General features: G+C 37.2%; 1 protein-coding gene across 1 annotated transcript; it reads left to right on the top strand.

Moving 5' to 3' along the window:
- Positions 1 to 12,232: 12,232 nt before the first annotated feature.
- LOC140827002 (uncharacterized) lies at positions 12,233 to 13,468 on the top strand. Its single transcript, XM_073189571.1, has one exon. It carries the CDS (start codon positions 12,233 to 12,235, stop codon positions 13,466 to 13,468), a length of 1,236 nt encoding a protein of 411 aa, XP_073045672.1.
- The last annotated feature ends 875 nt before the right edge of the window (positions 13,469 to 14,343 follow it).

The raw sequence follows: 14,343 nt of genomic DNA, 5'->3' as shown, positions 1-14,343 counted from the left end.
AATATAATCTTAATAGTTAAGACATAAAATTCACAATTCTAAACCTAAAATAACATTTCTTAACATACATCATAAAATAGTGCTTAAAAATAAGAGAATGATTTAGTTCCCATGTGGAAATAGCAAATTACTTACTAATTTTCAATTAGTCTATGTATAAGAACGCAATATTAGCATGAATGTAACCCAAAAAAAATTCAGCTTTCTAGTCGTTAACACACAGATTATTCTAAAGTTTCACTAATCTTCTGGTATACATAATGATCTATAATGTTCTCAACAAAACTGTGGAGATCCGGACGCTAATCATCTTCTTAATCATCTTTGGGATTTAATTATCAATTAAGATAAAACAGGGTCTAAAAATTTTTCTTTTAAAATGCGGAAGGTAATAGATTCAATGTATTATATAAACCAGTATAATAATACAAATCTTGTACATCATGTTTCTAGATCAAATTAGTCTAAGGTTTAACTACTAAATTCAAGTATTAAACCAAGTCTACAATAAGTTCGGAATCACTATGCTATTCTCGTCTTCTCTCATCATTTTCTTGACCCCGATCTTGTCCCACCTATTGTCATGCACACATACAAAACAAGACAACAGCCGGATACTCCGGTGAGAATAAATCCCAGTATAAAACATGGAAAACATGCATATATACAAAGTGAATCATGAAACATTCTACCATGAATAAAATTAAAAACAATAGATTTCATAATCTATAAAATTAAATCAAAATAAGCATGCAACTCAAATCAGCTAAACATGCTACTCAAATCAAATCATAAAAACATGCTATCATGACTGAAAGCAATAAAAATGGGTTTCATAGTCTATGAAACCACATCCATAAACGAATGCAGTTCTAGTCAAATCATGTCTAGACTCGACTCCACTATAACTCTAGGGATCTCGGTGTGAATAAGACGATCTATCACCTACCCTCCCAATCGAGGTGACTGTACGTCTTATTCCTAAACTTCGGCCTGATCTGTATCCACATCTACAATAGGAGACTGATCTTCCCCTAAGCTGTGATATCACCGAACGTCTAGAAGTTTGACTGTTCTGTCAAGACTCCCTATCTTAAATGCAATGAATAACAATCTGTAAACAAATCATGATCATTTCAAAAGATATGAATATATCATCTATAAACACATCATAATCATATCATAAAATAAACAACAATAATTCTAGTATGTAATTTTGTTGGGAAACTCAAATGAGATCTCAATTGAGTTGTGTCTTCCCGAATATCACATGAATTATACCTTTGTCTTCCTGGTCTGACGAAGACGATGACCTGTATTCAAATCTGTCCATATAAAATCTGAAATGACAATATCGTATATGCTGTATCAGTGAATAACTCAATACACAATCTGTTCTGATCAATACTCAACTCAGTACATAATCTGATCAATATCTGAACAAGACACAATTCAATTCATATCATTGACATAACAATATAATCAAAATCATATCTGAATCTAATCAATCTAACTCAACTGATATCTTGACAGCATATCAATATAAATGACATAACAATGCAATCTCAATCAATATCAAATCTGATCAGATGTCAGCCTGCTGATGTTTCGACGGCATAACAATACAATCTGAATAATCCCGTCAATCTCAACATCACAGATATAATACTAGAACTCATAATCAATACTGATATAACTCATAATCTCAACGATAACACAAATCTGATATCGAATCTCCGTCAATATCTTTTAAAAATTATAACAATTACAGAAACAGTCTGTTCTTTAATCTGACTTCAATTCTACAATGTCTACGGTAGTAGAAACACCATATCTGAATCATATTCGATTCTAGCAACATCATATTTTCAAAACATCTCAAAACGTAACAAAACTTATGTCCTTGTGTAGCTTGAGTCAAGAGGAACACGATACTGCGTTCGACTTTGAATTCTGATGGACGGATCTTTCACAATCGCAAGTCTAAAAGGCGTAAGGATTTTTCTCTCAAAGCCTCGACCCTTATCTGAATTTCTGAGAAATTTACGTGTCATTCATATATATATACTGCATGCAACACCAGGAAACATGGCTTATTTTTTAGGCTACACGCATGACCGCGGGTGCGGTGTGTTCAGCAGCGCGGGTGCGCTCAAGCTTCGGCAGCTTTTCATTTTCTAAAATCCAACGACCGCGGGTGCGGTCTTGTTCTTACCGCGGGTGCGGTCACCCCACTGTAGCTGCACCGCGGGTGCGGTCCTTCTAGCACCGCGGGTGCGGTGTGGCTACTGTAAAAATGCTTCAACTTTCTGTCCATGCACCGTGGGTACGGGGCTTCCTAGACTGCGGGTGCGGTCTTGCAAACCCTATTTTCTCATATCCTTTCTTCCCTCATTGCATGTCATGCATTCTCATATCTTCCGAGTCTCACATTAAAGAAGATTGATAATCTTGGTTTATCACTTCTATAATTCTTGGGCATTACATTTATCCCCCTCTTAGATCTGAGTTCGTCCTCGAACTCATAAGTAATCAATTCAGATATATCAGGAGAAGTGTATAATAGAGTTTAAATCAAAACTCATCTCAATGAACCCGTTCTGAAATCTCTTTCTTGTATCAACCTCTGATTTCAAATCTGGAATAAAACTTCATGAAGTATACTATCATAATACTTCTTAAACTAACTCTGACAGAGTCAATCTTACCATGTTGGTTATACAACATCCGTATAAACCAATCACAGTTCATAACAAAACAATACCAGTAGTTGTTATCCAATCTGTTTGTCCCAATCAAGGACATATACAGTCTTCAGCTTCAAGTACCAATCGTCATCATCCGACCTTGGTTTCTTAAATTTGTTCATTCTGAACTATCTTCATCTTCCTTCGAATTTTCTTCAAAAGAATTCTGTAGTATTCACTGTATACTGTCTTGTCTATAATTATCTCATTACCCATCTGATAAGCTGATAGCTATTGTCACACAGTGATACTAAGTCATATCAATTAGTGCTAACATTCAGCACTCTATAACTTCTACCAAAATCTTCTAATATCTGAACAAAATATACTCTAACTGTCTGTCAATCTCTGACAAATTTAAGAGAAAGCTCATGGTATACTCTATCATAAGTACAAATCACTCGGAAATCACAATCTGATATACTCTATTTCTGTATTCTAATTATTCTGACCATTTTTCTTGACATCGATCTGTGTCATTTGGTCAAGTTTGTACGTTATCTGGTACAAACTAACAAATGTAGATTGAACAATCTGTCAATCACAATCATATTATATCACAATCTGGAAAGTATTATAGTGATCTCATTACGAAATTCATCGAAATATACTTCCCATGTCTAGTTAAAAATATACAAATTCTGTAATAAATCTTCTGATCTTTATCTTTCTGTCTTCATTTATTGGCGATTCAAACATTTCCGTACAAATTCTGCCAACATTTCAGCATAAATTCTGCCATAACCGATTTAATCTGTCTATATCAAAACTGTCTATCCGAATATCATACATTTTCAATCATCAGAATGAAAACTGAATCCACTACGGTGCACTTCTGACCCTATCTGTGATTTCAGATCCGAACTACTGACATAAACAAATCAGTTAATAACATAAATTAAAGAAGAAATACCTACCTGGTATTCTGTTCTGACTGTCGATATCAAATTCTGTCGACAATTCTGAAACATTCTGATATCACAAGGATAATCATTCTTATACGGTACAAATCACATATCTGCTACTCTGCTCGATGTTCTGCTCTGATTATCACATTCAATTTATGAACATCTGATCACATTTCTGAACTGCTGTAATTCTCGAATTCAGCTCTGATTCGGTTTGAACTGTATATAATCTCAACGGTTACAATAATCTGTATCAAACACTGATTCAAAATAAAAGTAATATCAAATCAAAGACAAAATATCAATATCCTATACAGATCTAGTGAGTTCATTGAACTCATAAAACAAGGATTTCTGGTAAATATCTTTATGTCATTCTGATCAACTGTTATATCTCATCTGCAAATCAAATATGCTCCCCAAAACAATATAAGATGTCTCAACTACTGATTTAGAACAATAATAATATTCAGCAGATATAAAGCAACAGTCGAATAAAATAATCTGCCAAAACAGACAAAATACATTTCTGACATTTCTGAACTTTCTGATATCGGTATCATTATCAGCCCATGATCACAATCTCACTGTGTCTAAATCAATCGGTATACTAACTTCAGATATCGCATACTATGAATACAATCTGTTTCAAGCAGGATTCTTATCTGAATAATTTCTGTATACAATCATCACAGTTCTCAGAATATTCAATACACTCTTCAAATATTCGATTCGATCAATCAAATGCTGCAATTATATCAAGATCTTATAGATATAACAGGCATAGAATCATCAGAACATCTCTGAAGATACTGAAACACGCCAAAGAGCAACACTAAATCAGATGTGTCGGTACTCTTCTACTGATCTTTCAATTCTTTCGATTCATTCTGTATCATTCTGTACATTCAATGTTATTCTATACTGAATTCTAAACAACAATCAGTATCTGATCTAAATTCAATTCTGAAATCTATCTTTCTGATATAAAGCAAATCTAAAATCTTATCTGAAAACATCAACCAATTCGCATATCATTGGCAAATCTGCCAATGTTAGGCTCGATTTCAGTACATCTACTGAATACATAAAGATACCATCTGTTCCTTTCTGTAAAAATCGAGTCATAGACAATCTAAATATCACATGAATTCCAAATCTAGAATAATTACTGTGACATCTCTAGTCATCAACCATATCTGATCTGAATCTTGTACTCTTCTGAAAGGAATCTATAATAGTTTTGTACTTGTTCAGCATATTAACATCAATAATGCGGTCAAATCAGGAAACACAAGTACGTCAAAATCTAACTCAATCTCAGTTTCATCTTACTGTAGTATACAATATGTCACAGAAATCTCTGAGATCAATCTTTCTTTCTCACAAGGCAAGGGTATCAATACTACAGTAAACACAGGCCCAACAGGTACCACATATATCAATGCAATTCAATCAAAGATCATCGTAGGGAATGCATTAGTATATATCAATACATATACAATCTAATCATAAAAGAATAATACATGTCACTATATCATCAAGTGCTTCTTGGGTCTGTTCCTCGGTCACTCCCACCAGATGGTCCAGCTCCCTGAAATCTGCGGGAACCTCTTTGTGGACAGACTCTTGCAAAATGTCCAGCTGTCTACAAATATTGCATCTACCAAGCACTCCTTGGCATTGCTCTGAGGAATGTCTCCCTCCGCAAATCCTGCAATAGACTTTAGTATGACTTGGACTGGAACCACTTGAGCTAGAGGAACCACTCCCCAACTTCTTGAATGGCTTCTTTCGATCTTTCAGCAAATCTTGCTTCCCACTCGTACTGCCGCGATCAAATCTGAGAGAGGATTGCTGTGTCTGGGGTTGCTTCACACACAACCTCCCTAGCTGTCTAATCAGACTCGCCTCAGCTCTCTTCGCTCTACACAAGATATCAGCAAAATTATAAGGTCGCTGCAGATTCATTAATGCAACTACCTCCGAATTCAACCCTCTGATGAACTGATTTACTATATCTTCATCATTTCCAGCTAAATGAGGAACAAAACGCAGTAAAGTTGAGAATTTGGCGGTATATTCATCAATATTCAATGGGCCTTGTCTTAAATTCTCAAATTCTGCTCTTTTGTCCTCCTGGTAGGAAACGGAGAAAAATCTTTGATAGAATTCAATTCTGAAGACTTCCCACGTGATCACAGTACCACGTTGTGCTAATACTCTTTTGATTGTAATCCACCAACTTCTGGCAGCCTCTCGTAACTGGTGGAATACCAATTTAACTCTCTGTTCATCTGTACACTCAAGTAAATCAAATAATATGTCTATATCATCAAACCAGTTCTGACACTCTTCGGATGTCTCGAAACCACTCAGAATCGGCGGCTGGAATAACTGAAATTCTACCAGCTTTACTTCTATCTGAGTTTTTGATGCATCTATCTGTTCAGACGAAGTACTATTCTCTCTTTGAATTCTCCGAGGCGGTATATCTGAATATCAAACAAATTAATACACAATCTATATAATCTGTCTCAGCCCCCTTATGATCATATACCTCTGATTCAGTACTTGGTAATTACATGCTGCAGTCAACTCGGATAACAAACAACATGTAATAGGGAAAGCAATAAATCATGCTAGCACACACAATGTAAGTCAACATTAACATAATTCTCATGCTAGCAATCACATGCAAGGAAAGAAAATTCAATCTACCCCGCTCATTCTCTTCTATCTCAATCTATCTCAGTCTAAAGGATATATCATCTCTGACAATCTCAATCTAAAGGATCTATCGCTCTGATGACACCTGTTGTGGGGATCCTGGACGCTAGTCATCTTCTTAATCATCTTTGGAATTTAATTATCAATTAAGATAAAACAGGGTCTAAAATTTCTCTTTTAAAATGCGGAAGGTAATAGAATCAATGTATTATATAAACCAGTATAATAATACAAATCTTGTACATCATGTTTCTAGATCAAATTAGTCTAAGGTTTAACTACTAAATTCAAGTATTAAACCAAGTTTACAATAAGTCCGGAATCACCACGCTATTCTCGTCTTCTCTCATCATTTTCTTGACCCCGATCTTGTCCCACTGTTGTCATGCACACATACAAAACAAGACAACAGCCGGATACTCCGGTGAGAATAAATCTCAGTATAAAACATGGTAAACATGCATATACACAAAGTGAATCATGAAACATTCTATCATGAATAAAATTAAAAACAATAGATTTCATAATCTATGAAATTAAATCAAAATAAGCATGCAACTCAAATCAGCTAAACATGCTACTCAAATCAAATCATGAAAACATGCTATCATGACTGAAAGCAATAAAAATGGGTTTCATAGTCTATGAAACCACATCCATAAACGCATGCAGTTCTAGTCAAATCATGTCTAGACTCGACTCAACTATAACTCTAGGGATCCCGGTGTGAATAAGACGATCTATCACCTACCCTCCCAATCGGGGTGACTGTACGTCTTATTCCTAGACTTCGGCCTGATCTGTATCCACATCTACAATAGGAGACTGATCTTCCCCTAAGCTGTGATATCACCGAACGTCTAGAAGTTTGACTGTTCTGTCAAGACTCCCTATCTTAAATGCAATGAATAACAATCTGTAAACAAAGCATGCTCATTTCAAAAGATATGAATATATCATCTATAAACACATCATAATCATATCATAAAATAAACAACAATAATTCTAGTATGTGATTTTGTTGGGAAACTCAAATGGGATCTCAATTGAGTTGTGTCTTCCCGAATATCACATGAATTATACCTTTGTCTTCCTGGTCTGACGAAGACGATGACCTGTATTCAAATCTGTCCATATCAAATCTGAAATGACAATATCGAATACGCTGTATCAGTGAATAACTCAATACACAATATGTTCTGATCAATACTCAACTCAGTACATAATCTGATCAATATCTGAACAAGACACAATTCAATTCATATCATTGACATAACAATATAATCAAAATCATATCTGAATCTAATCAATCTAACTCAACTGATATCTTGACAGCATATCAATATAAATGACATAACAATGCAATCTCAATCAATATCAAATTTGATCAGATGTCAGTCTACTGATGTTTCGACGACATAACAATACAATCTGAATAACCCCGTCAATCTCAACATCACAGATATAATACTAGAACTCATAATCAATACTGATATAACTCATAATCTCAACGATAACACAAATCTGATATCGAATCTCCGTCAATATCTTTTAAAAATCATAACAATTACAGAAACAGTCTGTTCTTTAATCTGACTTCAATTCTACAATGTCTACGGTAGTAGAAACACCATATATGAATCATATTCGATTCTAGCAACATCATATTTTCAAAACATCTCAAAACGTAACAAAACTTACGTCCTTGTGTAGCTTGAGTCAAGAGAAACACGGTACTGCGTTCGACTTTGAATTCTGATGGACGGATCTTTCACAATCGCAAGTCTAAAAGGCGTAAGGATTTTTCTCTCAAAGCCTCGACCCTTATCTGAATTTCTGAGAAATTTACGTGTCATTCATATATATATATACTGCACGCAACACCAGGAAACGTGGCTTATTTTTCAGGCTACACGCATGACCGCGGGTGCGGTGTGTTCAGCAGCGCGGGTGCGCTCAAGCTTCGGCAGCTTTTCATTTTCTAAAATCCAACGACCGCGGGTGCGGTCTTGTTCTTACCGCGGGTGCGGTCACCCCACTGTAGCTGCACCGCGGGTGCGGTCCTTCTAGCACCGTGGGTGCGGTGTGGCTACTGTAAAAATGCTTCAACTTTCTGTCCATGCACCGCGGGTGTGGTGCTTCCTAGACTGCGGGTGCGGTCTTGCAAACCCTATTTTCTCATATCCTTTCTTCCCTCATTGCATGTCATGCATTCTCATATCTTCCGAGTCTCACATTAAAGAAGATTGATAATCTTGGTTTATCACTTCTATAATTCTTGGGAATTACGAAAACTCAATGAATAGACAACATTGTGAAACCTTAAATATAACTAATGTTAAACTTGTTTCAACATATATAGTTTTCTCACTCTTCATACTAAATGTCTCTAGAGAGAATTTTTAATATTATTTCAGATAACCTTATTGAGCAATAATGTTTTCACATCCATACAATGTGAATCTAAATCAAATAAGTTATTAATGTCACGAATGTATGAAGAAAATTTTCTTAAATACATGAGAAAATATATCTATGTAGTTAATCATATTCCTTTGAGATAATTTCATATAGCAACGATTCCAATATTATGTTGTTCAATGTTGTATAATGATATTTTATTTGTCTTAAAGAATTATCTACAAAAAATAATGACTGAATCAACTTTTAGACTCCTTTATTTTATATTGAATTCCTTTTCATTCATAGCATTGTACCACAAATTAGATTTCTTATTGCTCAATTATTTGCAAAAAAAACAAAAATCTTTGGATCATTTTCGATTACAAAAAAAAAAAATACCCAGATTCGAGATACACAATTATAATCACTTGAAATTATTGATTTCTTAATTCTACTAGATCTTCTTAATGTTGCATTAACACTTTCCAATGATACTTCATCACATTTCCTAATAGCTTCTTTGGGTCTTGTAATCCTTCCGCGATATTGATAGCATGGGCCATAGAATCAGAATCAATCCAAATATTATGATTAGTATTGACCATATTGGATTATAACTAATGCGAGTTGAGTAGTAATGTTCATACATTATCTCTCCTCCATAACAATCCACCATCTTCTTGACCACATATGGTTGAAAACTCATTTATTGACAATTTAATTTTATGTGTGTTTTAGAAGATCTTAAATGGGTCATAATATTGAGCAAGAGTGTTTAAAATATTCTTAACTAGAAATATCTCAACCTCATTAATATTAAACTGAGTTGTTATACCTCCTCACGTGCATGACACGGTCGTGAACTCGAATATTGGTGAGTTTTATAAATGAAACCTATATAATTAAGTTAATTATGATTGTATGTGTAGGACCGAGCGCTTGCCACTTTACCAAAAGCTATAGCTTGTGGTAATGGTGCAACTCAAATCTTTCAAACCGCACAGCAGCTCAAGCACCACGGTTCGATCGCTCTACCAAGTAGGGATAATTATTGCACCCAACAATCTCCCTACCAATAATTGGATTCCTTGCAATCAATGGGAATCGAACCCGTGACCCTGGCTCTGATACCAATTGTAGGATCGAGTGCTTGCCGCTTTACCAAAAGCTATAGCTGGTGGTAATGGTGCAACTCAAATCTTTTAAACCGCACAGCAGCTCAAGCACCACAGTGTAAAACCCGGGATTCTGTACAATCGGGACCATATCATATTATTATCACATTTCGAAATTTGTATGGGATAAAAGATTTAAATTTCAAACAAATCACGGATAGATATATCACGATTTGAGATAAAAGATTAAGTCAGATTTCAACGCGATATCACTCGATCCCGATAGCAGCCAACCCCTATAAATAGGAGGGCCCTATGACTCAAAAATCACACCACATTGCCACACCAAATTTTCGAGAATCTCCCCCTAGTCCCCTTAGGAGTTTTCGAGCACAGCGAAGCGCTGTCGCCGTCCAGCCAGGGAAGTAGGAATTTCGAAGAAACCTAGTTTTTTTCAAGAATTTAAGGTAAGTGGGCTGTTTTAAATTTCGGTTTTATGCATATTAAATTTTCGGTTTTTGGTTTAAAAATGTGGTCGAGTACCGTCGTTTTGTCTATACGTTTTTACGAAAGTTGGTACGTTTTTTATTGACACTGTGAGAATTCCCTGAAAATGGGTGGAATTCCAACATATGGCCCTAACAGTGGGATAGAACTGTTTTACGGCCTCGCCCCCTTAGAGGATCAAAACTTAGGGACTGACGTCAGTAAACCATGAAAGGTGAAAAATCGCAGTGTTATTATGTTATGAATATGATGTTACGATTATGAAAAGCATGCTATGTTATGATTCGAAATTGTTATAAAATGTTTTGTGGTATTCAAATTCTCCCACTTGCTGAGTATTTCTCAAAATACTCACCCCTTACAATCTTCCCCAGATAAATCTGAAGAACAGGTTGAAGAAGAAGAATCTGAACAATTTTGGGGATGGTGAATTTTGCGATTTAGTTTAGTTACGTTATTTTTTTGGAATTTTAGTACTTTCAATTTTATGTTAGACGCTTCCGCAGATTTATTTTAATTCAGTTGTAAAGACAGTTGTTTTTTTGAGAAATTATGAAATAAACTGGTTTTTGGTTTATACTGTGCTACGAGGCTGGTTGTTTTTAATTGTGTGATTGATAAACAACGCCGGTGTCGACTAACCCCGGTCTCGGGGCGTGACATTTTAGTGGTATCAGAGCCAGGTTCATAATCCGAGTGGGAAAAATCGAGTTTCAAAAAAAAAAAATCGAATTTCGAAAAAAAAAAATTCGGGAATTTTCGGCCAAACAGCCCCTACGCTCGCCGCCGCGTTTTCCGCCGATTCCGCCCGCTTCCGGTACCCTTTCATCGATCGGCGGCCAGTTCCAGAATCGTCTCGACGAACCCAACAAAAGCCCTCAAACAATTTCAGATTTTACGTTCCGATGCGACAGGTATTATCCGACGAACAGCGCCCGCGCACGCCGCCGCATTCTTCGCCGATTCCGGCCGCCTCCGGTACTCTTTCTTCGATCGAAGACCATTCCCAGAACCGCCTCGACAAGGCAAACGAAAGCCCTCAACCAATTGCATATTTCGAGTTCGGATACAACGGGAATTTCAGATCTACGGATTTGGCGTATGAACCCTAACACGAAATTTATTTTGTCCAATTACCCTACCAATCCTACTCCGATTTTCAATTAATATTACCCAAACCATCTACTATCCATGGGTAACTTTTCCCAAGACTTAGGTTTGCAATAGGATCAACCAATCGGAAACGCCTAATTTCATTGAATTAACCGAGTTGCGCGAGTTTCCGGCCAAATTAGGTAGTGTTCCGACCGGTTCTTTCTGTGACGTCACCGGTTCCGTGACCCTTACGCCGTCGCCGTCATACGCTTCTGCTCCGACCATACTCCGGCGATTCAACCCGGCGAGTCAACTCGGCCGAGTCAACGAGTCAACCCGCCAACATTTTCTATTTTCGGAAATTTTCGGAAATATACATATATTTCGATACCCTGCTCTATTAGTTCTTGATATTTTATTTTGTCCTATTTGTGATATTCTGAGCATTTCTTTTTTTGTTTTCAGGAAATGAAGAGATATCGGATTAGAGTGTTTTAGTGAACCATTCTTAGTAGTTAATTTCCATTGTCGCTACGTTTTTCTATTCAGTACATTCATTTCATTAGATTGGTCAAATACTTTTAATTCAGATTGGTCATGCTAATTTATTTTCCTGTTTAAGAAATCAATAAAATATTTTATTTGTTCCATTGATTTCAATTTACTTCTGCGCAATTTATTACATGAACCTACTCGTACAAATTCTTAGAACTTGCGATTGTAGGAAATGGCCGGCAGACCTCCAAGGCAAAACCGCAACCCGCGTTATGCTAATCACGAAGAGAGGCAGGAGAATCGACATGAGAATGGACCACCGCCTGCAGTTAATCTAAGCCGAGCTGATCTTATGGCCATAGCCACTATTGTGGCGACAACACTGCAAGGATTGGGAAATCAGAACGTCAATCAGCCCCCACCACCTCCACCACCGAATGGAGTCAAATTTCATTACGAGTCCCTTCGTAAGAACAGGTGTGCGATATTCAGAGGGGACACCGATCCTGAAGTTGGCCAGAGCTGGCTAAAGAGTGTCGAGACTCAGTTGAGGCTATTGGAAGTTCCAAAGGCACTCAAAGTTGATGTGATCGTGCCTTTCCTGGAAGACAGAGCAGCTAAATGGTGGGAAGCAGTCTCACCAGCCATAACCGCCACAGGACCAGTCACATGGCAGAACTTCCGAGAAACTTTTCTGAGACAGTACTATCCGGCGAAAGTCAGATTGCAGAAGTTGAGTGAGTTTGAAAATCTTACTCAAGTCCCAGATATGTCAGTGGTAGAGTACACCTCTCAGTTTAATGCCCTCGGATCTTATGCTCCAGCAATCATGGCAGATGAAGTTCTGAAATTGCACCGCTTTAAGAAGGGGTTGAACAGCAGGATCAAATCAGCTCTAGCAGTCTACCAGCCTGCGAATTTTTCAGACCTGATGGGCGCAGCGATCCGAGCTGAAACGGACATCCAGCACAAGGAGAAGGAATTTAAAAACAAAAGGCCTATGAGTAGTCAATCTTCGCTCGACGGTCAGACTTTCAAGAAGCCTAACCAGTCCGGTGGACCGTCTAGAGAGCCTTCGCCTAACTCAAGTTACCAAGATATTAAGCCTTGCCCAACTTGTCACTTACGACACCTGGGAGAATGCCGAAGAAATAGTGGAGTATGCTTCGAATGTGGGAAAGTGGGACACCGAATTGCCGAATGTCCTACTGCCGCCAACCAAGCCGCCGGGCCCAACAAGGGAACTGGACCAAATACAAGAGCTAACCCCAACAAGCCAAAGGAAGGCAAGCCTAATGCCAGGGTCTTTGCTATGACTCAAGAAGAGGCCGACGACGCCAATGAAATCATTTCAGGTACCATCATAATTCAAAAAGTGCCTGCTTATGCGTTATTTGATTGTGGTGCTACGCATTCCTTGGTATCTAAGAGAGTTTTTAAGAAACTAGGACTTAAGTCGAATCACTAGCTGAACCTTTCGAATAACCACACTGAAAGAGAAGCCACGTGGGAGCTAGAAGAAAGGATGAGAGACCAATACCCGTACCTCTTCATAAACCAAGTCAATCCAAGTTTCGAGGACGAAACTTCCCATAAGGAGGGAGGGATGTAAAACCCGGGATTCTGTACAATCGGGACCATATCAGATTATTATCACATTTCGAAATTTGTATGGGATAAAAGATTTAAATTTCAAACAAATCACGGATAGATATATTACAATTTGAGATAAAAGATTTAAGTCAGATTTCAACGCGATATCACTCGATCCCGATAGCAGCCAACCCCTATAAATAGGAGGGCCCTATGACTCAAAAATCACACCACATTGCACACCAAATTTTCGAGAATCTCCCCCTAGTCCCCTTAGGAGTTTTCGAGCACAGCGAAGCGCTGCCGCCGTCCAGCCAGGGAAGTAGGAATTTCGAAGAAACCTAGTTTTTTCAAGAATTTAAGGTAAGTGGGCTGTTTTAAATTTCGGTTTTATGCATATTAAATTTTCGGTTTTTGGTTTAAAAATGTGGTCGAGTACCGTCGTTTTGTCTATACGTTTTTACGAAAGTTGGTACGTTTTTTATTGACACTGTGAGAATTCCCTGAAAATGGGTGGAATTCCAACATATGGCCCCTAACAGTGGGATAGAACTGTTTTACGGCCTCGCCCCCTTAGAGGATCAAAACTTAGGGACTGACGTCAGTAAACCATGAAAGGTGAAAAATCGCAGTGTTATTATGTTATGAATATGATGTTACGATTATGAAAAGCATGCTATGTTATGATTCAAAATTGTTATAAAATGTTTTGTGGTATTCAAATTCCCCCACTTGCTGAGTATTTCCCAA

This window comes from Primulina eburnea, chromosome 3 (assembly GCF_022965805.1).
Source record: "Primulina eburnea isolate SZY01 chromosome 3, ASM2296580v1, whole genome shotgun sequence".
NCBI classification, from domain to species: Eukaryota; Viridiplantae; Streptophyta; class Magnoliopsida; order Lamiales; family Gesneriaceae; genus Primulina; species Primulina eburnea.
This window is presented reverse-complemented; position numbering and strand designations above follow the sequence as displayed.

Coding starts and splice junctions, on each gene's coding strand:
- LOC140827002 (XM_073189571.1), top strand. CDS start 12,233: ATGGCCGGCAGACCTCCAAGGCAAAACCGCAACCCGCGTTATGCTAAT.